This window comes from Anabrus simplex, chromosome 1, assembly GCF_040414725.1.
Source record: "Anabrus simplex isolate iqAnaSimp1 chromosome 1, ASM4041472v1, whole genome shotgun sequence".
NCBI classification, from domain to species: Eukaryota; Metazoa; Arthropoda; class Insecta; order Orthoptera; family Tettigoniidae; genus Anabrus; species Anabrus simplex.
Genome location: NC_090265.1, coordinates 1,575,952,799 through 1,575,977,447, shown reverse-complemented (window position 1 = coordinate 1,575,977,447; position 24,649 = coordinate 1,575,952,799). Strand labels below are relative to the sequence as shown.

Below are 24,649 nucleotides of genomic sequence, written 5' to 3'. Positions count from 1 at the left end.
TCTTAGCCACCAAGACTTATTTTGGTATCCTTCCCTCCTCCATCCTCATAACATGTCCAAACCATCTCAATCTATTCTTCTCCATCCTATCACTCAGTTCTACCTCTATTTCAACATTTCTTACTTTGCCTCTCCTTGTCTTCCCTACCATACTCTTCAGGAACTTCAATCTCATTAGCCTGAATCTCTTGTTGTCAATGTCCAAGCCTCTGAAGTAGTGATGGGTCGTTCATGAACGAACTGACTCTTTTGAACGACTCATTGGAGAGAGCTAGCTCTCTCAATGAGAGTCGACTCTTGTAAGAGCTAGCTCCCTCCTTGCTCCTTGAGAGCTAGTCGTTACGAGTCGACTCTTGTATGAGCTAGCTCCCTCCTTGCTCCCTGAGAGCTAACACGAGCCGACTCTTTTATCAACAGCGACTCCAAGAAAGAGCTAGCTCGTCACATCGACTCTCGTTCATTTCTAGCCAATACCATGCCTCAGATAATCACGTGACGTACAGAAGCCACTTTCTTTTTTATAGGCTGCCCAGTCTAGCCTCTTCCCGCATTCAGTCGGTGCTCTGAGCGCGGTGGTTGCGGTCTGTTTGTTAGGTACGTTTTTGTGCCATAGTTCTGGCAACTTGCAACGTAACGAAACAATGAAATGAAATAAACAACATGTTATTCACTTCCTGTATGCACTCATAATCTATGAAGGATGTAGGGCCTAGTATAGATCCAGTCGGTTAGGAGCAAATAAACAACACGAAGTTCGGGTTAACTAACCTCAACTAAGCACGAACAAACAGTCACTATCCAGAATACTGAATATACCACTCGGCAAGTAGAAACGGCGTAGTTTTATTCTGTCTGAAATAATTAAGAAATACTCTGACAAATCCTCACCTGTTTCTTAAATGCGTTCGTAGTTATGAATTAACATATTGCCAAAATCTTTCGGTTTTACGGTACAGTGGATACAATAATATACCGTTGTTTTAAATCGAATTAAGGCAAATAGAAAATAACACTAGTTTTGGCTTTAAAATATAGGCTAAATAACTCATACCAAAGTGTATACCAAAGTACATTTCCAAATAATTATTTATTGACGTGTAAAAAGTCCGACTCCTTAGCTGGATGGTCAGCATTGAGGCCTTCACTGCAGAGGGTCCCGGATTCGATTCTCGGCCAAGTCGGGAATTTAATTCTTCTGGCTGGGGAACTGGGTGTTTGTGTTTGTCCCAACACTTTCCTCTTCATATTCAGACAACACACCTCAATACCAACCACCATAAAAACACGCAATATTGATTACATCCCTCCGCATCAGATTAGCGTCAGGAAGGACATCCGGTCATAAAACAGGGCCAGCCGGGCTGAGTGAATCAAACGGTTGAGGCGCTGGCCTACTGACACCAACTTGGCAGGTTCGATCCTGGCTCAGTCCGGTGGTATTTGAAGGTGCTCAAATACGTCAGTCTTGTGTCGGTAGATTTACTGTCACGTAAAAGAACCCCTGCGGGGCTAAATTCTGGCACCTCGGCGTCTCCGAAAACCATAAATGTAGTTGGTGGGGCGTAAAGCCAGTAACATTATTACTTATTATAAAACAGGGGCAAATCCACATTTGCGGAACAGTTCGCACCCGCGAACCCACAAGTGTGGGAAAAGTGGTCGAAGCGGAAGTAGAAGAAGAAGTAAGTTTAGATAGTGTAAGGAATGCCAATATATCGAACATATACGACTCATACGGTTTGATCGTTCTTGAAAAAAATAGTAGAAGAGAGTGTGACCATACTGTACACGAAAAATAGGCAAAATGCTATGCGTACTGTAGTATACTTGGTTATATGTACATTTGTGCTGATAGTAGTTTCCATTATTTTCGTTAAAGATCACGTTTAATCAGCTATGTTTCTACGCTCCATTAATGAATGAAAGAATCTGTTGTTTCAAGGCGGAATGTCAAGTGAGAAACTTTCTGTAGCTCCAGTCGAAAGAGGATTTTCTGATGACATCTTTTGAGTGAAATGTAAACTACGTGCAAAGGATAGAGATTCTTCTTATGCTTATCTGGATTGTCGGGGTCGAACGGAAGTATTGCCAATATCTCGAACATACGTCCCGTACGGTGCATTCAATCTTGAAAGACATCATTTTAAGGAGAATGGAACTTAGGCAAAGTTATATTAGATGTTATCAATCAACACTCTATATTTTTGACACGTTTCTTCGTTACTGTGTATAAAACTTTATCATTGGATTAAGTGCGAATGTTGCCAGCATTGTACATTTGTTTTATTCCAAGAGTAGCGTACCAAACTGTATATTGTGTTGCCATCTGTTGTGGGAAAGGTGAACTATCTCGCGCCATCTCGCTCCTTCAAATAAAATCGGGAGTCATGATTAATCTAGAAAATGTAAAATCACGCTATTTTTGGCGTTTATGAATAAATAACTCATGGCTTAGTGTATACTATAGTAACTTACATCCCATTACATTCTTAAACAATTATTTATTAACGTGTAAGTATTGCCAATATCATGAACATACGTCTCGTCACGGTGCATTCAGTCTTGAAAAGCATCATTTTAAGAAGAAAGTAACATGGTCAAAGTAGTAATATTAGATGTTATCCATTAATACTGTATATTTGTTAAACATTTCTTCATTACTGTATATAAAGCTTTATCGTTAGATTATTTGCCAATGTTGCCAGGAGTGCATATATTAGTTGTTTTATTTCAAGAGTAGCTTTCTAAACTGGACGTTGTGCTGCCATCTGTTGTGGAAAATATAAACTATTTGCGCTATATAATTCGTTCCCGGAAGTCATACAGAGCAACCGGAAGTCATGAAGAGCGACCGGAAGTCATAAAGAGCCGTCTGCCCTAAACCGGATGAACGAATGAATGAACGAACCTGGAGCGGTGAGCGGCCTCTGACTTCCTGGCTCGCTCCTACCTTCCCGCTCCCAAGAGTCGACTCTTTTGAATGACTCTCAGTTAGGAGCGGGAGCGAATGAGCTAGCTCCCTCAAAAGAGCTAGTTCGACCCATCACTACTCTGAAGCATACGTTAATATAGGAAATATACTGACATATATGTAGCACAAAGATTTCATGGCTGACAGTTTCCTCATACACCTGGTAAAACATGCTCGACATTATTCTACATTCCACAGTACCTTATGCTCCCCACTCCTATCAGTATACTTACATTTGTCTGGTAGATCCTGAATTCATGCAGGAAAAAAAATAGTTGCCTTGATTTATGCCCCAACCCACACATTATTAACCCAATTGCTTCAAGTTTAATGGTCCCGTGCACTCGCTTAGAAATCGTATTTAAATCATCCTCAGCATGAGCAAGCCACCCAGTCAGAACTACTTTCCACCGCTCTGAAATAAATGACATAAGTGGAACAGCAACCAGAATTTTGATACACAGTTTTCAGTGAAGCATTCAAAATAATTGTACTCAACAACAATGATGTTAAAACAAAGATTTTGTATGGTAAATCTCAAAACACTCAGGTATATGTATAGGCACTTCACACTACTCATGATCTCTCGAAGAATTGAGGTCTCAGTACATTTGTCTTCACTCCAATATAACTGGATGTGAGACATACAAACCTGGGACATCAGAATGTAGAGGGTAAAGTAGACCTTAATTTCATCCTCATTAGTGCTAAATCACACTTTTCACCATCTTTTCCCATGTGGGTCCGAGAATTGTTCCATAGTGTAAATATTTGTTTCCCACGCAATGTGGAACAGACAACTCCGATACAGAATTATCGAAATATTTGCTTCTCAGTTCTCCTGATAGCCTTGGAGAGCCTGAAAAATGAATAATTGGTTGTTTATTTCTATTACTAACCCCTACTCAGTCAGTGTTTTGGTTTTGCATGCCGGGCTTTAGATATGATTTAACTTCAAATCTCTTCTTTAATGTTATCATAATTGCCATCATTGTCCTCCAAATCTAAAACACTTTCAAATAACTCAACAATAGCATTGCTGTCCCTTGCTTATACTACGCCTGGAGCCATGGCTAGGAGAATTACCGACACCTGATGAAATGTTTGTGCTTTCAGAGGCTACAATTAGGCAATAAATAATGGTGCAAGTTCTTAGAAGGAGAGCTGTAAACAAGCCACATTCATGTTCTGTTCAGAAAGATTTGCAAAAGGGAAGCTCTTGCAGGGGTGATCAAAATATAAGCTAGTATATATGACTCGGTGTGGCGTGTGAATGTCTCCTCATTTGAGTTTAAAGGCTGGCTAATATTCGTGTGAACATCATGTCAAATGAGTCAAGTGGGTTAATACACATTAATAAGCAGCATATTTCCTAGTTCTGAGCAGTTATGTCACTCCTTGCTATATTCCACTATTTACCTGGTTCGGTTTGGACATGTAGTTATGTGGTAAGTTCCACATGTACTGTTACATAGTTCATACACACAATTTTCATCTGGGTCATGAAACACTTTTTGGGAGCAATTCTTGTGGTGAAAACCATGAACTGCAAGCCTGAATGGGTTGCTATATTTCTAGAAAATAGATCTCAGAGAATTAGAGTAGGCGAAGCTTTATCTGACCTTTTTTTTTTTTTTTCCTACTGCACACCCCACCCTCCTAGCTTTGCATTGTGTTCAGTACTGTCTGTGTTTATAATTCATATTGCCAAGCTCAATAACTGCAGTCGCTTAAGTGTGGCCATTATCCAGTATTCGGGAGATAGTAGGTTCAAACCCCACTGTCGGCAGCACTGAAGATGGTTTTCCGCGGTTTCCCATTTTCACACCAGGCAAATGCTAGGGCTGTAACTTCATTAAGGCCATGGCCGCTTCCTTCCCACTCCCAGCCCTTTCCTGTCATATCGTCGCCAAAAATCTGTCTGTCTTGGTGCGACGTAAAGCAACTTGCAAAAAAAATTCATGTTTGTACACTTATTTATTCTATCTCCCTAACTTAAATTTCTACTATTTCAGAAACTTTAAAAGATTTTCACTAGGCCCTTAATTTATTTTATATCCCATACATTATTCTAAACATACAGCATCTTTGATAGGAAAAAAAACCAAACCTCATGGCGCAACAGCCCTGAAGGGCCTTGGCCTACCAAGCGACCGGTGCTCAGCCTTAAGGCCTGCAGATTACGAGGTGTCGTATGGCCAGCACGACGAATCCTCATGGTCGTTATCCCTGGCCCTCTAGACCACGGCTGCCATCTCACCATCAGATAACTCCTCAATTGTAATCACGTAGGCTGAGTGGACCTCGAACCAACCCTCAGATCCAGCTAAAAATCCCTGACCTGGCTGGGAATCGAACGCAGGGCCTCCAGGTAAGAGGCAGGCATGGTACCCCTACATTGTGGGGCCAGCATCTTTGATAGGTCACTCCTCAAAATGATCACAGCTTTTCTAGTTCTTAATTTCATTGAAACTATGCCATTACACACACTTAGGGCCTCGTGTAACAGTATTCAAAATTCCACATAGCCCCAGCATTGTCGATACATTTTCTTAAATGAACTGGTATGTTTGCAACTGCTGTCTTCAGCATGGTATGCAGGACATTAATGAGCACATTGAAAATTGTTGCCAACAATTCTTCCAGAGTTTTTAATTTTCTCTGATATACCTCTTATTTTGCCTATTCTCACAGGAAAAAGTTGCAGTGTCAGGTCTGGGCTGCAAGCAGGCCATTTGTGTGAGCCATGTCTGCCAATCCATTAACCTAGCAAAAATCATGCAACCAATCGCAAATGCTATTTGCAAAATTTGAAGGTGCATTATCCTGCATAAACTGAAGTTGTGCAGTGTTGTCCCACTGAGAAATATTGGCTGCTCACAATCTTGCAATATTTTGAGATATCACTCACCATTCACCTTTGTAAAGAACAAAACCAACTGTGGAAGGTGATGTAATACTGCACCACACTGTTATTATAGGACTTCCCTGTGCATTTTCAACACAGATATGTGGTTTCTTACTAATCTATCTTGGGAGGCAGGGTGAAGAGTTGAATTCCGTTTCGATCCACATATCTCAAAAACTGCAGACGTTACAGTCATGATAATTGGTATTTAGAAGATCCTTTACTAATAAAGAAACAAGTATTTTTTCTGGAAAATGCACTTAAGGGAGTGTGAAAGGAAGTGAAAAAAGTGAATTGTTTTTATGGGGATACTTATATCTCAAAACTGAAGGTAACAGGCGTGAACATTTATATTTGGAATCTCCTTTAAACATAAAGGAACACGCCTTCACGCCTTTTTCTTGGTGGTGGTGGTGGTGGTAGTGGATGGGGGGGGGGTAAATCAACTTAACAGTGGTGGGGTGAAAAAGGAGTTGAGACCAACTGATTTTACTGTTCATAATGTACTTGATTCTGATCATACACCAATCAGTTTTAATCTTTCCTGGGTTCATTTTCAAGCGCCATCTTTTCCTTTGGAGAACTTAAAGTTAGATTACAGTACATTCTCCTGGCATATAAATAAAAATTTAAACACATTTGAAATAAACGATTGGAATGATATTGACCATGCAATTGTTTACCTCTATAATAAGGTCAATAATGCACGGAAGTATATAATTCATATTGCCAGAAATCCCGCGCACTTGCCTATGTGCGACAATGGTGCTGGTCACATTGTCAGCAATGACAATGGCAGCAGATGTAATTTACCACCAAGTAGCGGTCTTGCATCTTGCTGCAGGGTCCAGAACATCAATAATAATAATAATAATAATAATAATAATAATAATAATGATGATGATGATGTTCTGGACCGTCGTCAAAATGTGCGGACCGTGCTGGAAACAGGTCCTAGCCGGATAATGAATATGAAGGCAGTCTGGCCATGGGTTCAGTACCACCAAGGCACCCAAGACGACACCACGCCCGATCTCCTCAAGGATTTGCTCCATATTAAAAATGCTTATAGGAAAAGATGGCAAAGATTTAGGGACCCAACTGACCGGGCGAAATACCTGGAGCTAGCCCGGGAAGTACGAAATCGACTGCTGGAAAGAAAGATTGAAAAATGGGAGGAACTTTGCCGTAATCTCTCAGAAAATGAGTTAGATAGTGAATTTTGGCAGATTCTCTCAGAAAACGAGTCAGATCATGAATTTCGGTGGTTATATATAAAATGTTAAGCATTCAATTATAAATATCAGTATAATACTGTAGTGAAGCACGGGTATCTTGCTAATATATATACGAAGGTTGGAACTTAAATAGTGGCAATTATTTATTTACAACAGATACAAAAGAGTTACATGTTAGCAACCTTTACTGTCCTTCAATGTAGTCACCAGCATTGAGTATAACCTGTTGCCAGCAATTTTGAATGGAAGATAGGAAAACTTAAAGGGTCCACCTTTTCCTATCTTCCATTCTCAGTTCAATACGGACAAAAATGAAATTCTTAGGTTTAAATGAAGCAATTTTGAAGTCGTAGTATACCTTTAGCAGAGCCTGTTCTGTTGAGGGTGCGAATGGAGTGGTCTACTGCCTGTCGAATCTCTGCAAGAGTTTTAAAGCGAATGCTCATGAATCGTCTGGTTTTGATCACTGTCCTGTAACACGGCAAGAGCATGCACTTCTTCTTCATTCGAAGGACAACCTGCCCGATTAATGTGCGCCACTGTTTGCCGACCATCGTTGAAGGCTTTTACCCAACGTGCCACTGTTCTGTAAGGCAGTGCAGATTCCCCTCAAGCCTCTTGAAGACTTTGATGACACTGTCATGCTATACAACCTCTGGCACATTCAATCTTATTCCAACTCCGATGTTCCTGTTTGGAAAACATAGTGACAACGTTACGTTAGACCGCTAGCTCACAAGTGACTGTGTTTCTCTCACTTGTGCGCACGCAGGTGATGTCAGAAGGGCGAGTCCATTTGCTCTGAGGTAAGGTAGGTATGTAACCAACGTGTGCTATCAGTGACAATATTAGATTCCATTGCATAGCATCTCCACAGCAGTGTTGCCACTATTTAAGTTCCAACCCTTGTATAAAATAATCTGTCTTGACTGATTCATCATCGCTGAGCCCAAATTACTGGATATAAAGAAATGAAATTTTGAGGATACATTTATATTGCAATGTAGGTGCTCATTAAGGGTGGATTTTTGGATATTCCTTCCCTTAGGGGGTGAAAAGAGGGGGAGGGTGAATTTTTAAAATGAGTGTATCTATATTTCAGAAATTTAAAAATTTTTAGATGTAAAAATTGGTATTTAGAATCTCCTTTAGAAATAAAGAAACATATTTTTTGTTTTTGGAAAATACCACTAAGAGGGGATGAAAAAAAGGGTGAAAAAGGATGAAAATGCCTTTAATGAGGATACTTATATCGCAAAAACTGAAGATAATACAGTCCTGAAAATTGGTATTTGGAATCTCCTTTAAAAATAAAGAAACATGTGTTTTTTTTGTTTTGGAAAAATCCAAATAATAGGGGTTAAACAGGAGTGACAAATGGGGTGAATCTTTAGAAAGGCTATATCTACAATAAATGAGAAATGGATGGGCCTTAAACACTCTATTGTAGAAGCTGCAAATCAGGTATTAGGGAAAACGATGAAACAAGCATGAGAACCATGGGTTACAGATTACGTGCTTGAACTTATAGAAGAAAGGAGGAAATTTAAAAACTCAAAGAGTGAAGAAGGAATCGGAAACTATAAAAGACTCCGAAACCTAGTCAGCAGAGAAGCAAAGAAGGCTAAGGAAGAATATATAATGAGACAATGCAAAGAAATAGAAGAAAGAATGGAGAAAGGAAACATGGAAAGGGCTTATGAATTGATTAAGAAACAATTCAGAACAGTCACTGGCCGTAGTAACAGCATATTAAGTGAAAATGGGAAACTGTTGTTTGAGAACAAAGAAGTGGGAGAAAGATGGAAGCGATATATAGAAACATTATATGAAGATCCTACTGACATAAATGACCTCAAAAATGAAGACAACATTACAAATGATCAACTGGGACCCTCTTTAACAAAAGAAGAATACCTTAAGGCTGTGAAAGAACTGAAACCAAATAAAGCGCCAGGATGCGATGAACTAACTGGAGAAATGATACAGAGACTGGATGATGAAACACACGGCAACTGATCACAGAAATATATGAATCCAGAGAAATTCCAGAAGATTTTAAAAAGTCTTTCATAATCCCTATACCAAAGAAACCTGGAACTATAAAATGTGAAGAACATCACACCTTGAGTCTATTGTCGCACATGTCAAAAATATTGACAAGAATAATATACCTCGTATAACCGAATAAGCAATAAAATTGAATCACATTTGGCTGAAGATCAGTTTGGATTCAGATGAAATAGAGGCACACGAGAAGCTATTCTAATATTACGACAAGTTATAGACAAAATGCTAGATGTAAGAAAACCATTGTTTATTGCATTCGTGGATTTAGAAAAAGCTTTTGATAATGTGAACTGGAATATGTTAATGAAGATTATGACTAGTGTTGGTCTAGATTTTAGGGATAGATGAATAGTAAATGAACTCTATAACAACCAAAGAGGCATCATAAACATAATTGGTGAAGTATGGGAGGCTTATATAAAGAAAGGAGTATGACAGGGATGTAATTTGTCACCAGTGCTGTTCAACCTGTATATTGAGAAAGGCATTGAGTAATGTAAAGAGGATATGGAAGGGATAAAGATAAATGGAGTAGAAATCAAAATTATAAGATTTGCTGATGACATAGCTGTCATAGAGGAGAACGAAGAGAAACTACAAAGTGCATTATTAAAAATTAATTAGATATTGAGAGATAAATATAACATGAAAATTAATACAAAAATTATGGTATGCAACCGCCAACATATTGCAGTCGATATCAGAATTAGTGATATACCACTAAGGCAAGTAAATGTCTTTACCTACTTAAAAAGTAAAATCACTCCAGATGGCAAAAGTTCAGTTGATATAAAGAGCAGAATTGCCCAAGCAAAGATTGCTTATTACAAGAAAAGGATACTACTTACATGGAATTTAAATGTGGAGACTAAGAAGACATTTATTAAGTGCTATGTCTGGAGTGTGGCCTTGTATGGCTCAGAAACATGGACTGTTAGTGCATGTGATAAGAAACGTCTGGAAGCATTTGAGATGTGGTGCTGGAGGAAGATGGAAAAGATCTCATGGACAGCAAAACTCACAAATGAAGAAGTTCTTCGATGAATAGGTGAAAAAGATCCTCTTTAGCAACAATAAAAAAGAGGAGAGACCAATTAATTGGCCATCTCTATAGGCACAATGGTTTCATAGTTAATGTCATGGAAGGAATGATTCAAGGTAAAAGAGGAGGAAGACCTAGACTGCAATATTCAAGACAGATCACAGATGACGTAGGAACAGGCTCATATGTGGAAATGAAGAGATTAGCGGATTACAGAGAAGAGTGGACAAGACGAATTGCTGCTAACCAATCTTAGGATTGAGAATTACAGATGTAAAAATTGGTATTTGGAATCTCTGTAAATGTAAAGAAACATAGGTGATTTGTTTTTTGGAAAATTCAATTAAGGGAAACTAAAAAAGGAGTGAAATTTTAAAATGAGCATATCTACAGTATATCTCGAAACCATAACATGTTACTGAAGTGAAAATTGGTCTTTTTAATCTCTATTAATAATAAAGAATCATCTATTTTGTTTTCGGAAAAACCACCTGGGTGGGGGGTAAAAATGACTGGAAATGAGGTTGAATTCTTTTTATTACGATACTGATATCTCAAAAACCGAAGATGTTATAGATGTGAAAATTGGTATTTGGAATCTCCTTTAAGAATAAAGAAATACATATTATTTGTTTTCGGAAAATCCATTCGGCAGGGGGAGGGGGGGGGGGGGAATTGAAAAATTAGCTGAATTATTTGTATGAAGATACTATTATCTCAAAAATGAAAGATGTTGCAGATGTAAAAATTGTTATTTGGAATCTCCTTTGAAAGTAAAGAAACATGGATACCTTTAATTTTGGAAAATCCAATTAAGCGGTGTGAAAGAATTGAAAAATTAACTGAATTATTTGTATGAGGATACTCAAATCTAATAAAAACTAAAGTTGTTACAGATGTGAAAATTGGTATTTGGAATCCCCTTTACAAATAAAGAAACACACATTTTGTGGAGAAAATCATCTTGGGGGCAAGGGTGAAAAGCAGTTGAATTCCTTTTATGAGGACACATGTATGTCTTTTTTTGCTATTTGCTTTACATTGCACCAACACAGATAGGTCTTATGGCAACAATGGGATAAGAAAGGCTTAGGAATGGGAAGGCAGCAGCCCTGGCCTTAATTAAGGTACAGCCCCAGCATTTTCCTGGTGTGAAAATGGGAAACTGCGGAAAATTATCTTCAGGGCTGCCGAAAGTGGGGTTCGAACCCACTATCTCCCAGATGCAAGCTCACAGCTGCGCACCCTAACTGCACGGCCAATTCGCCCGGTCACATATATCTCAAAAACTGAAGATGTTACAGTCATGATAACTGGTATTAGAAGATCATTTATTAATAAAGAAACACGTACTTTTTGTTTTCGGAAAATTCACTTAACCTTCAAAGTAAGCGATAAGCGACTGTAACGTCTTCGTACAAGTTTTTTAAAAAATGTATAAAAAATACAAAATTACAATAAAATATATCATATTACATATCTTCTTGTTCAGTATAAACTAGAGAATGTGATTATGTAATAATATTTGGTGCATACCTTGATTCTATTTTATTGGGGGTGGTGAATTGCAGTTCTTCACTTTTGAAAAAAATGTTTCAACTTTCACTGTACGTACCTTCAAAACTATAAAAGACCGATACAAAAGGTATAAAATTTTCACCATTTTGTTAGCAACAAAAGACTTAGAGTACATATTTACCATAAAACTAAAGAACATAAAGTTATGTACAAAGTTATGTACATCTCCTCTTCGGGCATAATTCTTTACTTCAAGTCACTTGCAAGAGTTTTTCTTTTCCTCCCCTTTACTATGGGCCTGTAGAAGTGTTTCATCTTATGGTAGCAAGTAGGATGAGTGCCACAATTACACTTAGGGCACCAGAAGTTGCTTTGCTTTCTTTTTATGGCAAGATCTTCTGAACAAACTATGCTTAATCTTTCTTTTTGTCCAGCTGAGTCTTGGATGTTCAGGCTGAACTCCATCTGCTAAATCTAATACATTGCAGTCCACAAACTCATCTCGGTCTATAGGCTTATCTGTATTCTTAGAAAACGAAACAAATGCATCAGATACAGGGATGTCGAGAAGATTGAAAAATATATTTTTCCAACACTTTTTACTGGTTCTGCTACAGGAGAGATGATAAATGGTTTTGTCACTGTTGAATGTATGAAAATCCAGACCTTATCATCAGGAAATAGCTAATGAACTGAACTAGCGATTAGTGCAAAGTTCGATGATATTCGTTAAATGGTTGCCCAGAAACACGGCTCTGAAAAAATGAGTCGTTAATAATGACTTTATCATTTCACAAAGGCATGAATGAGTCGTTATTAATGACTCATATCACTTGGAGGGTTAAGGGCAGGGGAGAGTGTGAAAGGAAGTGAAAAATTTAATTATTTTAAAGGGGATACTTGTATATCAAAAACTGAAGGTTACAGACATGAATATTGGTATTTGGAATCTCCTTTAAACATAAAGAATCATGTATTTTTTTTGTTTTTGGAAGATCCCACTAGGAGGGCTGAAAAAAGGGTGAAAATGTGGTTGAATGCCTTTAATAAGGATACTTATATTAAATGTAAGGAGCTTCATCTTATTTGCCCATATTGAACTGAGATCACTATTGAACTAAAAATCTTGTAAGTTCCACCTTTCCAATACAAATACAATGTTGTTAGATGGTATTACAACATATATTATATTGCAGAACTAGTTTCAGCGCTCATTTAGACACCATCATCAGCTGCATAATAAGTAAAGAAAAACTTGGCGATATAATAATGTACAACAACATATTGATATAATTAACTCCTTGATATTAAGTTAAATGAGTGCCAAAACTAGTTCTACAATAAAATATATGTTGTATTATCATCTAAACAACATTGTATTTGTATTGAAAAGGTAGAACCTACAAGATTTTTAGTTCAATTGGCATACTTATATCTCAAAAAACTGAAGATATCACATCCTGAAAATTGGTATTACGAATCTCTTTTAACAATAAAAAACACATATTTTCTTGTTTTTTGGAAAAATGGGGTGAATTTTTAGAAAGACTATATCTACAATATATCTCAGAAACGTACAATGTTACAGACGTAAAAACTGGCATTTGGAATCTCCTGTAAAAGTAAAGAAACGTAGGTGATTTGTTTTTGCAAACTCCACTTAATTGCAGGATACTATCCTCATTTTTCCGTATTGAAAGTCAGTTAAAGGAGAACAACAAAACTTTGATTTCCACCTATTCAATACTTTAAAAGCAATTATAAAATTAGGATCTCATCCTTATTTTATTGCTAATTTATTAAAAACATAGGACATGTGACGTTCAATTTTTGAACATCTTCAGCTATACATATTTTTAACAAGGTTAAAACCGGTTACATTATTCTAATAACTTGCACTTATTGTTTATTGCTAACAGACTTAATCATAATAACTATTAAAATTGTTTTGAACATAAAATATTACCTATTACATCATCTTATTAAAACAATATTACTATTTGTAGTGTTTGAAACTTTAAAATCTTGTTCTAATATTTGAAATATAATGTCACAAGTTAGTCATATATAAATACATTTACAATCTGTTAAAGTTGTTGAATATCTTAAAATTATTTGTTGGAATACACATTAAAATCTTTTTGTTACTATTGGCTTGAGCTTTACCACACGTTGTACCTTATGGATATAAAATCTTAGTGCACTCTCAAAACAGCTGAGTTTAGGCATGACTAACATTATTTTCGTCCGTAAATTATCAAAATGAAGCACACTGTTGATTATTGGTTATAAATTTGTCTTACTTTAAATATTTAACGTCTTGCTATACCAGAATTGCTCTACACTGGTAAAGTCTACAAGCAAGTCATGAATTTGTATTTATATATGACTAACTTGTGACATTATATTTCAAATATTAGAACAAGATTTTAAAGTTTCAAACACTACAAATAGTAATATTGTTTTAATAAGATGACGTAATATATAATGTTTTATATTCAAAACAATTTTAATAGTTATTATGATTAAGTCTGTTAGCAATAAACAGTAAGTGCAAGTTATTAGAATAATGTTACCGGTTTTAACCTTGTTAAAAATGTGTATAGCTGAAGATGTTCAAAAATTGAACGAAACATGTCCTATGTTTTTAATAATTTAGCAATAAAATAAGGATGAGATCCTAATTTTATAATTGCTTTTAAAGTATTGAATAGGTGGAAATCAAAGTTTTGTTGTTCTCCTTTAACTCCACTTAAGGCGAATTAAAAAGGGGGTGAAATTTTAAAATGAGCATGTCTGCAGTATATCTTAAAAACTTAACATATTACAGAAGTGAAAAATGGTTTTTATCTCTATTAATTTTTTGTTTTTGGAAAAACCACTTGGGTGGGGGGTAATAAAAATGACTGAAAATGTGCTTGAATTCTTTTTATTAGGATACTGATATCTCAAAAACTGAAGAATTTACAGATGTGAAAATTGGTATTTGGAATCTGCTTAAAAAGTAAAGAAACATGTATTCCTTTGATTTCGGAAATCTACTTAAAGGGGGGTCGGGGGGGGGGTGAGGGAAGAATTGAAAAATTAGTTGAATTATTTGTATGAAGATACTATTATCTCAAAAACAAAAGATGTTGCAACATGAAAATTGCTATTTGGAATCTCCTTTGAAAGTAAAGGAACACATATTCCTTTGATTTAGGAAAATCCAATTAAAAGGGAGTGAAAGAATTGAAAAATTAATTGAATTATTTGTATGAGGATACTTACATCTAATAAAAACTAGTTGTTACAGACATGAAAATTGGTATTTGGAATTCCCTTCAAAAATAAACACACATTTATTTGTTTTCAGAAAATTGACTTAGGGGGGTGGGGTGAAAATAAGTAAAAAAGTTTAATTCTGTTTTAATTGGATACTTACAGTATACCTCAAAAACTGAAGATGTTACAGACGTGAAAATTGATATTTGGAATCTCCTTTAAAAATAAACACGTATATTTTTGTTTACGGAAAATCTACTTAGATGGGGTTAGGGGTGGGGGAAGGTCTGATAAAAGGGATGAATTATTTTTATGGAGATACTCATATCTCAAAAACTGACGATGTTACAGATGTGGAAATAGGTATTCGGAATCTCCTTCAAAAATAAAGAAACATGTTTGTTTTTTCCGAGTTTAGAGAAAACTTTTTCTCACATGTACAGTTCTGTGTCACCTGGTCATCTTAGCCCTGAAAGGCAGTATCACAAACATTGTTTACAAAGAGTTTCTGGGGTAAATAAAGCTCAGTTTTTCAGTGAGTTTTTATACTTTGGGGATTTTCATATAATGTGTTAGTACAGTACCAAGGAACAATTACTTTTGTCAAATTATAAAATCTACGCGAGCAAAGCCGCAGGTAACTGCTAGTTCAATAATAACAGTACTTACTTACTTTACTTTTCATATCTAGGAGACATACTAAACTTTTCCTTTCCAGAACTCAGCACCTCTTATTTCTCTATCCGTGGCAAGCACGAGATCTTCCTGAGTGCAGGAGTTCATCTGTTAGCAAGCGAATAAGTGCCCTGAGGACTGGATCTCTCCGCAGTCACATCTTGCATTTGCAGCAAAGCCCTACTTCACAAGACTGCTTTGGAACTTTGACACCCCTGACCTTATCCAGTTTCAGGTCCTCCAAGTGACATACAGTAATTGATGTCCACTGCTTAGTTCTTCTTTAGAAAGGAAGCCTTCTTGAACTGGTGCTGTTTCCTTCCAGAGTGACACACACCGGATCTCGGGTTTGGTCTGCAGAGCCACTGCCCTCTGAATAAAGCTCTTCCTGGATTTAAGGCAGGGTGCAGTCACCAAAAGGTCAAGCATTGGCTGCCCGAGGCCCTTGTCTAGTTTCACCTCTTTACTTCCCCTGTCTCAACACAGCAATACCAGTGAGAAGGTAGATCTGATGCACTGAAGTCAGTCACTTTGACAGCAATTTACTGTCTCAGGCAGCCACTAACTATGCAGATCGACTTGTTCAGAGTTATGTTTATAACTTGGTTTAAGCATATTCTTCCCAAACTGGTGCCCTGTACTCTCTTCCTATGAAGCAGTGTCCCAAGACTGATGAATGCAGAACCTGGGGTTTCGCTCCCTATATCGAGCCCGTCAGCTTCTGCAGGACATGTTCCTTGAACAGATCTTGCACTTCAGTTCTTGGCACTGCTTCCTGAAGGATGTGATCTAGTTAGATGCCCAGGTACTGGAGCATGTTGCAATGGGCAAAGGTGAATCCTCTCCAGATGTTGTTCAACTTCTGTTCGACCTTCGTAGGTCACCATCTGCATCCTGCATAAACTATGCATTATTGTCCCACTGCGCAATTACTAAATAAATTGCATAAATTAAATTGAGAAATAAATTATAGTTTGTTGATGGAATAAAGGGGCTGCCTGGCTGAGGTGGTAAAGACATGCTCAGTTCACCCAAGAGGGCATGGGTTTGATTTGAAAAATTTGAAAAATTTGAAAAATATTTGAAATGAGATTTCTATTTCTGAAGGTGCACATGGCCCCGAAGTTCACTCAACCTACACCAAAAGTGAGTACCAGGTTAATTTCAGGGGAAAAGGTGGCCGGGCACTGAGCTAACCACTCTACCCCACCATGTGCCAAGGTTACGGATAGTGGAAGTCTTAACCTTCCACCTCTCCAAGGGCCTTTATGGCTTGTGTGCAGATGACTTTGCTTTGCTTTGTTTGATGGACTAAACAAAAAATGAGATTTGAAATAGTCATTCACAATATCTCTTTCCTGCATTTTTTGCAAAAAAGGCATAGTTCTCTCAGTATTTCAGAAGAAAATTCTATGGATATCTTAGTTACAATTTATGATAAGGATTGATGAAAGGAAAGTTTTTAAATATGTCTAGATCTTTTTTTTACCACACTACCTTGTAAACAGCTGGTCTTTCTAGGCATACTCTTCTTAAACATGCCCACTCTTAAAAGGGTTAAATTGGTTTAACATAAATTTGAAATATGGTGCATATCTCCAAATAGAAAAAATAAAGAAGTTGCTGTAACTGTAAACTTTCATACATAGCTTGTTAAATGCAGTTTTTGAATTTATTTTTTTATTATTGCTATTATCTTACTCAAAATATAAAATATTTTCTGTCAGCTATTTATTACATGTAAGACTTGCTTCTTGTTTTACAGTGCATGTCGTGGAGTTGGTACTTGTCCAATGATATGCAATTCTTCATTATTGCAACATGTCTTCTGTTCTTATCAACTAGGTAAGTGTGACTGAACCCATATCCCAAAAATTCACTACCCACACAATAAGAATGCTCATATTACAGAGGCAGTTCAAAAGCTTCTACACAATACAGTACCTTGAGTGGTAAGAGTTGAGCCCATTGAACATTATTGCACACCTCACTGGCAGGAAAAAAAGAAAGGACCAGTACTTACTTTTAGATGACCATTGATGGATATATATCCAATTGTACAGGGAGAGGTAGTGAAAATTTACCTGCACTTTAGCCAGTGCTGCCATGCAGGTGGACTGGGGAAATACTTGTTTGTTCCAAGTGATGGAGATACAGTGTGTGGCCAAACGGTGCAGTGAGCATGGTTGACAGTAAGCACATAGAATGAATGTTTAGTTTGTTGCATATAATCAGCATTATTAGTATTGCTTTCCCAGTATGGTGATTTAGAGTACCGGACAATGGATATTTCTAGTTGAGACAGTTTCCCTAAAGAAGAAATCACATGACAGAACTGTTCTCAAATTTCTACGAGAAGTTTGCAGATATTCAAGCAAGAATGGATATGAGTCCAAGGATATCTTCATGCCGATTGGCACAGAAGTGTGGTAATTCATCAAGATCAGCATTACAGAGACTGAAAATGTAACACTTTATCCTTGCAAAATGTCAGTGGTTCATCAGTTAACACCACGAGATACAGCTGCCCTTGTAACAGTGGATGCTACAGTGTGTCAAATGGTATTGTCAATCCTTCATTTTTAATTATGAGAGATGAAGCTTATTTCCATGTAAGTGGTTATGTGAATTTTCTGAATTCAAGGTATTGGGACAATGACATTCCTTATGCAGAGCATGAAATTCCTCTTCACGATCAGAAAGTTAATATCTGCTCTAGCATAATGCACACAGAATAATTGGCCCTATTTTGTTTTATGGTACAGTAAACTCAGAATATTATGTGCAAAACATACTGCAGCCATTTTTTGAAATGTTGACTATGGAAGAAAAGTAGTATGCCTTCTTCCAGCAGGATAACACCAGTGCTATACAATTCATCTGGTAATGTATACATTAGAATGTATTATTATTATTATTATTATTATTATTTTTTTTTTACGAGGGATTGTGGAAAATCTTCAAAAGACACTTGTGAAGGGTCCGCACTCCACAAGTGTGTGGGATTCTTACCTACTAAAAACCACACACCCTATCCCACGATGTGTATCATCACCCCGGAACCGCTCTCGCATTACTTCAGGGTGATATCGTGCTTTGTCTTTCAGATGTCTTCTTTCTTCATTTCTCCTTTACGAACGTTCGTATGCTCCCAAATCCTTCTTCTTCTGACGAAGGATGTCCTCCCCATGCACTGCCACGCGATCCCAGGATTCCTGGTTTTGCAGCATCACCAAAATAATATTATCTATTGTCAGTTCTCCTAGTTCAGTTTCCACACATCTTCTCTGAATCATCCAATGGCCGCATACAAAAAAGGTGTGAAATACATCGTCAATGTCATCACAGTATATGCATGCTGCGTCACTCGCTCTGCCCAATTTATGGAGGAATTTCTGGAAATATCCATGTCCTGTTAGAAGCTGTGTGAGGTAGTAATTTACTTCACCATGGGCCCTTTCAACCCAGATATCCAAGCGTGGTATCAGTCGTTTGGTCCATTTGCCTCGAGGGTCACTTTCCCATCTGAGCTGCCATCGCCTCATCAGTTGACTGAAGGCATGCTTCTTTGCACATTTCTTTCCCAGCTCTCCTTAGGTACACCAGATTTCATGTCACTCCAATGCAAGCAGGTCTATTGGGGCTATTGCTGCCACCATGAGGATTGCAGGTTCGGAAACCGTGCGGTATGCACATGCAATACGTAAAGCCGCTCTCCGTTGTACGGCAGCTATCCTCCTCCGATACCAAGCAAATCTCAAGGATTCAGCCCAGATTTCAGAGACATACAGGAGCACCGGCTGAATTGTCAACATGAGAAGACGTCGTTTACTGGATTTCGGACCTTTAATATTTCCCATTAGTCTGTTAAGTGCAGTCATGTATTTTACTGCCTTATCTGTCGCTCTCTGAATATGATTCCAGAATATGAGCTTGGAGTCAAGTGTCACTCCTAGATATTTTGTGCTTGCAGATGTTTCTATCACTGACTCTCCAACAGTCATTGGTACAAGAGTATCGATCCTTTTCCTCGTCAGAAGAACTATCTCCGTTTTGTGTTCCGCTAATGTTAGACTGTGGCTCATCATCCATTCTTTTATACGCCGCATCACCTGGTTCAGTTTAATTTGAGCCATTTCAACATTACGAGCTACTATCAAGGTGGCCACATCATCAGCGTGGCCCACAAGCTTCGTGTCCTCTGGCATCTCCAAACGTAACAAGGCATCATACATTTTGTTCCAAAGATTTGGACCAAGAATCCATCCCTGTGCTGCACCAGCCGTCAGACGCTTTGTCTTTTCTCCATCTTCCGTATCATACAACAAGGTGCGATCTTTGAAGTAATCTCTCATTATGCGCATAAGATATTGTGGTAGCTTGAAAGTTTCTTCAAGAGCTACCAACATGTCGCTCCATCTTGCTGAATTGAAGGCATTCTTCACATCCAGGGTCACGAGAAGTGTCAATTTATGGGAATGATGGTTACCTATTTGTGCCCTTTCTGCTGTATTCACCACCTCCCACACTGCATCTAGCGTCGAGCGTCCTCTCCGAAATCCATGTTGGCGAACAGATTGATCCCCTGCTAGTTGAACTGCTGAGAGGATTCTGGGCTGCAGAAGTTTCTCCAGGCCTTTTCCAGCTGTGTCCAGCATACATAAAGGTCTATAACCACCAAGTTTTCCTTTGCTGATCAGAACCAAACGAGCCATTTTCCATCGGGGACTAAAAACACCCGTTTTCAGACAATGATTGTACATATTCAGCAACAGTTCTGGACAAAGTTCTGATTTTATCTTTAGCACTTCTGTAGGTATACCATCTGGTCCTGGAGTTTTCTTGTTTCTAAGATAGCTAATAGCTCTATTCAGCTCTTCTACAGTGAAGAGGGGTATATCATCCAGTTCTTTTTCATCTTCACAGTCAATCCTCTCTGGATAATCTGGGAATAGTGTATCCATAATTTGTTTAATTGTTTGCAGATCCGCACTCGGGGTTGAAAATGTCCCGAGTTTCTTCATTACAATCTTATAACCTTGTCCCCATGGATCATCTTCTACTTCTTTAGCCAGTGCCCACCATTTATCGGCTTTACTTTTTCTGATTGCATTACAGAGTTCCTTCTTTGCTGACTTGTACTCCGCTGTGACTGAGGTATTCTCTTGACTGCCTCTCATCTTCTGAGCCCTGCGTCGAAGTCGCAGACAATTCTTTCTCAGTTCAGCAATCTCTTCGTTCCACCAGTACGCTGGGCGCTTGCTGTTTCGCGGTCTCCTTTGGGACATTGAAGCGTTGCATGCTTGATGGATTAGCTGCATAGTGAGTTCAACACATACACCAGCTGCTTCTTTCCCTCTATGAGCAAAACATTTTTCAGTTATGTGGTCCATTCCATTCCGTATTACATCAATGAACTTTTCCTTGTCGATACCGGCTACGTTCCACCGTGCTGGCCTGCGCAAGATGTTTCTTTCTTGAGGAGATTCTTGGAGCAATCGAAAGATGATATATTGATGATCACTCCCCATGTAGTTCTCGATCACTTGCCATTCAGAAATCTTAGGCGTAATATCCTCTGATGAGAAGGTTACATCCGATATTGTTCCCTGACATCCTGGCCGTTGAAATGTTGGCACATTTCCAATGTTGTTGACCATCAAACCCGTTCTGGCTCCCATCTCCATTATAATAATAATAATAATAATAATAATAATAATAATAATAATAATAATAATAATAAATGGTATATGTATCAAAAGGAAAACTGTAGATTTGTACAAAGCAATCGACAAGTTCACCAATATACAAAGTATGTTACAAGTGTTATTATTTTTTTAATATCCACCTATTCAATACAAAGAGATCTCTTTTAGAAATTAAATATTTTTATAAAATCTTAAGGGACATGTTTTGCCCATATTAAGGGCATCATCAGCCTCAAACTCAAACCTGTATGGTGAAAAATCAGGATCCTGATTGCTCTCACAAGTCATAAAAAGAGGATATCAATGTAGGTGTCTGTACAAACATAAAAATTATTAGAATGTCCTTGGCTAAAATCGCAGTATCAAGCTGCATGTCAAAAGTTCACACAATTATACTTTCCGGAGCATTGAGTCAATGCGCCCAAAAGATTTTTTTGGTGTGGGTAGAGCAATAAACAGCTCAATCTTTATAATGAAACAGAAATGTGCCTCCTTGAACACTCCTGTTAGAAGATAAGAAAAAGCCAAGCTGATAGACTGTTAAAGATGCCAATTTCGTATATTGTGATAAGACAACAGCCCTCTTAAGTGGCTGTTCAGCTACCTATAGTCTATTTAACTGGCTGAAGGAGTGAAAATTGAATGCGTTACAATAAGATAACATTGACTCAATGCTCCGGAAAGTATAATCGTGTGAACTTTTGACATGCAGCTTGATACTGTGATTTTAGCCAATAATTTTTAAGTTTGGACAGACACCTACATTGATATCCTCTTTTTATGACTTGTAAGAGCAATAAGGATCCTGATTTTTCAGCATACAGGTTTGAGTTTGAGGCTGATGATGCCCTTAATATGGGCAAAACATGTCCCTTAACATTTTATAACAATATTTAATTTCTAACAAAGATCTCTTTGTATTGAATAGGTGTATATTAAAAAAATAAAAAAATAATAACACTTGTAACATACTTTTTATTTACGTACATTTCAATACAGACCTAACATGAGAATTATAACGTGTAAGTTCATCAATACCGTACGTAGGAGACGACTGAAATTCTATGGCCACATCTGTAGAATGGACGACACTAGATATGCAAAAAAACTGCTTGGTAAAATTAATTCAAAGAAGGTCAAAATAAGCTGGTTAGAGGAAATAAAGCAGGACTTAAAAGAAATGAACATCAAGATACCATCAGGGATTGCAAGGCTTCTGGGAACCTTGTTGCAAAGCACATGTTCACGGAAAAGGCTAAAAGAACCACAGAGAAACAATGGACGGAAGAACACAAGAAACAGCATAGCAAGTTCATGAAGAGATTTTGGGAGGAGAAGAAGAAATGAAAATCATCATCAAGCTAACAAGTTCCAACACGCTCTGTAAAAGGGCATAATGAAGAAAGAAAATAATTAATAAGGGGGGTAGCAGCCTTTCGGTAGTTGCAAGGGTGGCAGTCTAGATGATTGACTGATACAGCCTTGTAATAATACTCAACATGGCTTAGCTGTGTTGATACTGCTACATGGCTGAAAGCAACGGGAAACTACAGCCGTAACTAACTGCCGAGGACATGCAGATCTCTCTGTATGAATGGTGTACAGATGATGGCTTCCTCCCGGGTAAAATATTCCGGAGGTAAACTAGTCCCCCATTCGGATCTCCGGGTGGGGACTACACGAGAGGGGGCGATCATCAGGAAGATGGATACTGACATTCTGCGAATCGGAGCATGGAATGTTAGAAGTTTGAATCGTTGTGGTATGTTAGAGAATCTGAAAAGGGAGATGGATAGGCTAAAGTTAGATGTAGTTGGTATAAGTGAAGTACGTTGGCAGGAAGAACAAGATTTTTGGTCAGGCGACTACCGAATTATTAACACAAAATCAAACAGGGGTAATGCAGGAGTTGGTCTAATAATGAATAAGAAAATAGGGCAGCAAGTAAGCTACTACAACCAGCATAGTGAAAGAATTATTGTCGTCAAGATAGACACCAAACCAATGCCCACCACAATAGTGCAGGTCTATATGCCTACTAGTTCAGCGGATGATGAAGATATCGAGAGAATATATGAGGAGAGAGAAGATTTAATACAATATGTAAAAGGTGACGAGAATCTAATTGTGATGGGAGACTGGAATGCAGTGGTAGGCCAAGGAAGAGAAGGTAGTACAGTAGGAGAATTTGGATTGGGACAAAGGAACGAAAGAGGAAGTCGGCTGGTTGAATTCTGCACAGATCATAATTTAGTCCTTGCCAATACTTGGTTAATTTAATTTCGTGTGGCTATTTCTAGCCGAGTGCAGCCCTTGTAAGGCAGACCCTCCGATGAGGGTGGGCGGCATCTGCCATTTATTGGTAACTGCGTGTTATTGTGGTGGAGGATAGTGTTATGTGTGGTGTGTGAGTTGCAGGGATGTTGGGGACAGCAAAAACACCCAGCCCCCGGGCCACTGGAATTAACCACTGGAGGTTAAAATCCCCGACCCGGCCGGGAATCGAACCCGGGACCCTCTGAACCGAAGGCCAGTACGCTGACCATTCAGCCAACGAGTCGGACAATACTTAGTTCAAACACCACAAACGACGGCTGTATACGTGGACGAGACCTGGAGACACGGGAAGGTATCAGATAGACTTCATTATGATTAGGCAGAGATTCAGAAACCAGGTGTTGGATTGCAAAACTTTGCCAAGAGCAGACGTGGACTCTGACCACAACTTGTTGGTCATGAAATGCCATCTGAAGTTGAAGAAATTGATGAAAGGAAAGAATGCAAAAAGATGGGATCTAGACAAGTTGAAAGAAAAGAGTGTGAGGGACTGTTTCAAGGAACATGTTGCACAAGGACTAAATGAAAAGGCTGAAGGAAATACTATAGAGGAAGAGTGGAGAGTCATGAAAAATGAAGTCAGTAGGGCTGCTGAAGAAATGTTAGGAAGGAAGAAAAGATCAACTAAGAATCAGTGGATAACTCAGGAGATACTAGATCTGATTGATGAATGACGAAAATACAAGAATGCTAGAAATGAAGGGGGCAGAAAAGAATACAGGCAATTAAAGAATCAAGTGGATAGAAAGTGCAAGGTAGCTAAGGAAGAATGGCTGAAGGAGAAGTGCAAGGATGTTGAAGGCTGTATGGTCCTGGGAAAGGTAGATGCTGCATACAAGAAAATCAAGGAAACCTTTGGAGAAAGGAAATCTAGGTGTATGAATATTAAGAACTCAGATGGAAAGCCACTTCTAGGGA

General features: G+C 38.1%; 1 protein-coding gene across 2 annotated transcripts in view; it reads left to right on the top strand.

Moving 5' to 3' along the window:
* Positions 1-24,649, top strand: part of LOC136858548 (nose resistant to fluoxetine protein 6) — a 233,412-nt gene that overhangs the window by 124,845 nt on the left and 83,918 nt on the right. For both annotated transcript variants that reach the window (XM_067138166.2, XM_067138168.2), the window contains one exon: positions 17,452-17,531. In XM_067138166.2, the coding sequence (XP_066994267.2) occupies positions 17,452-17,531 (80 nt within the window). The remainder of the gene's footprint in view (positions 1-17,451; positions 17,532-24,649) is intronic.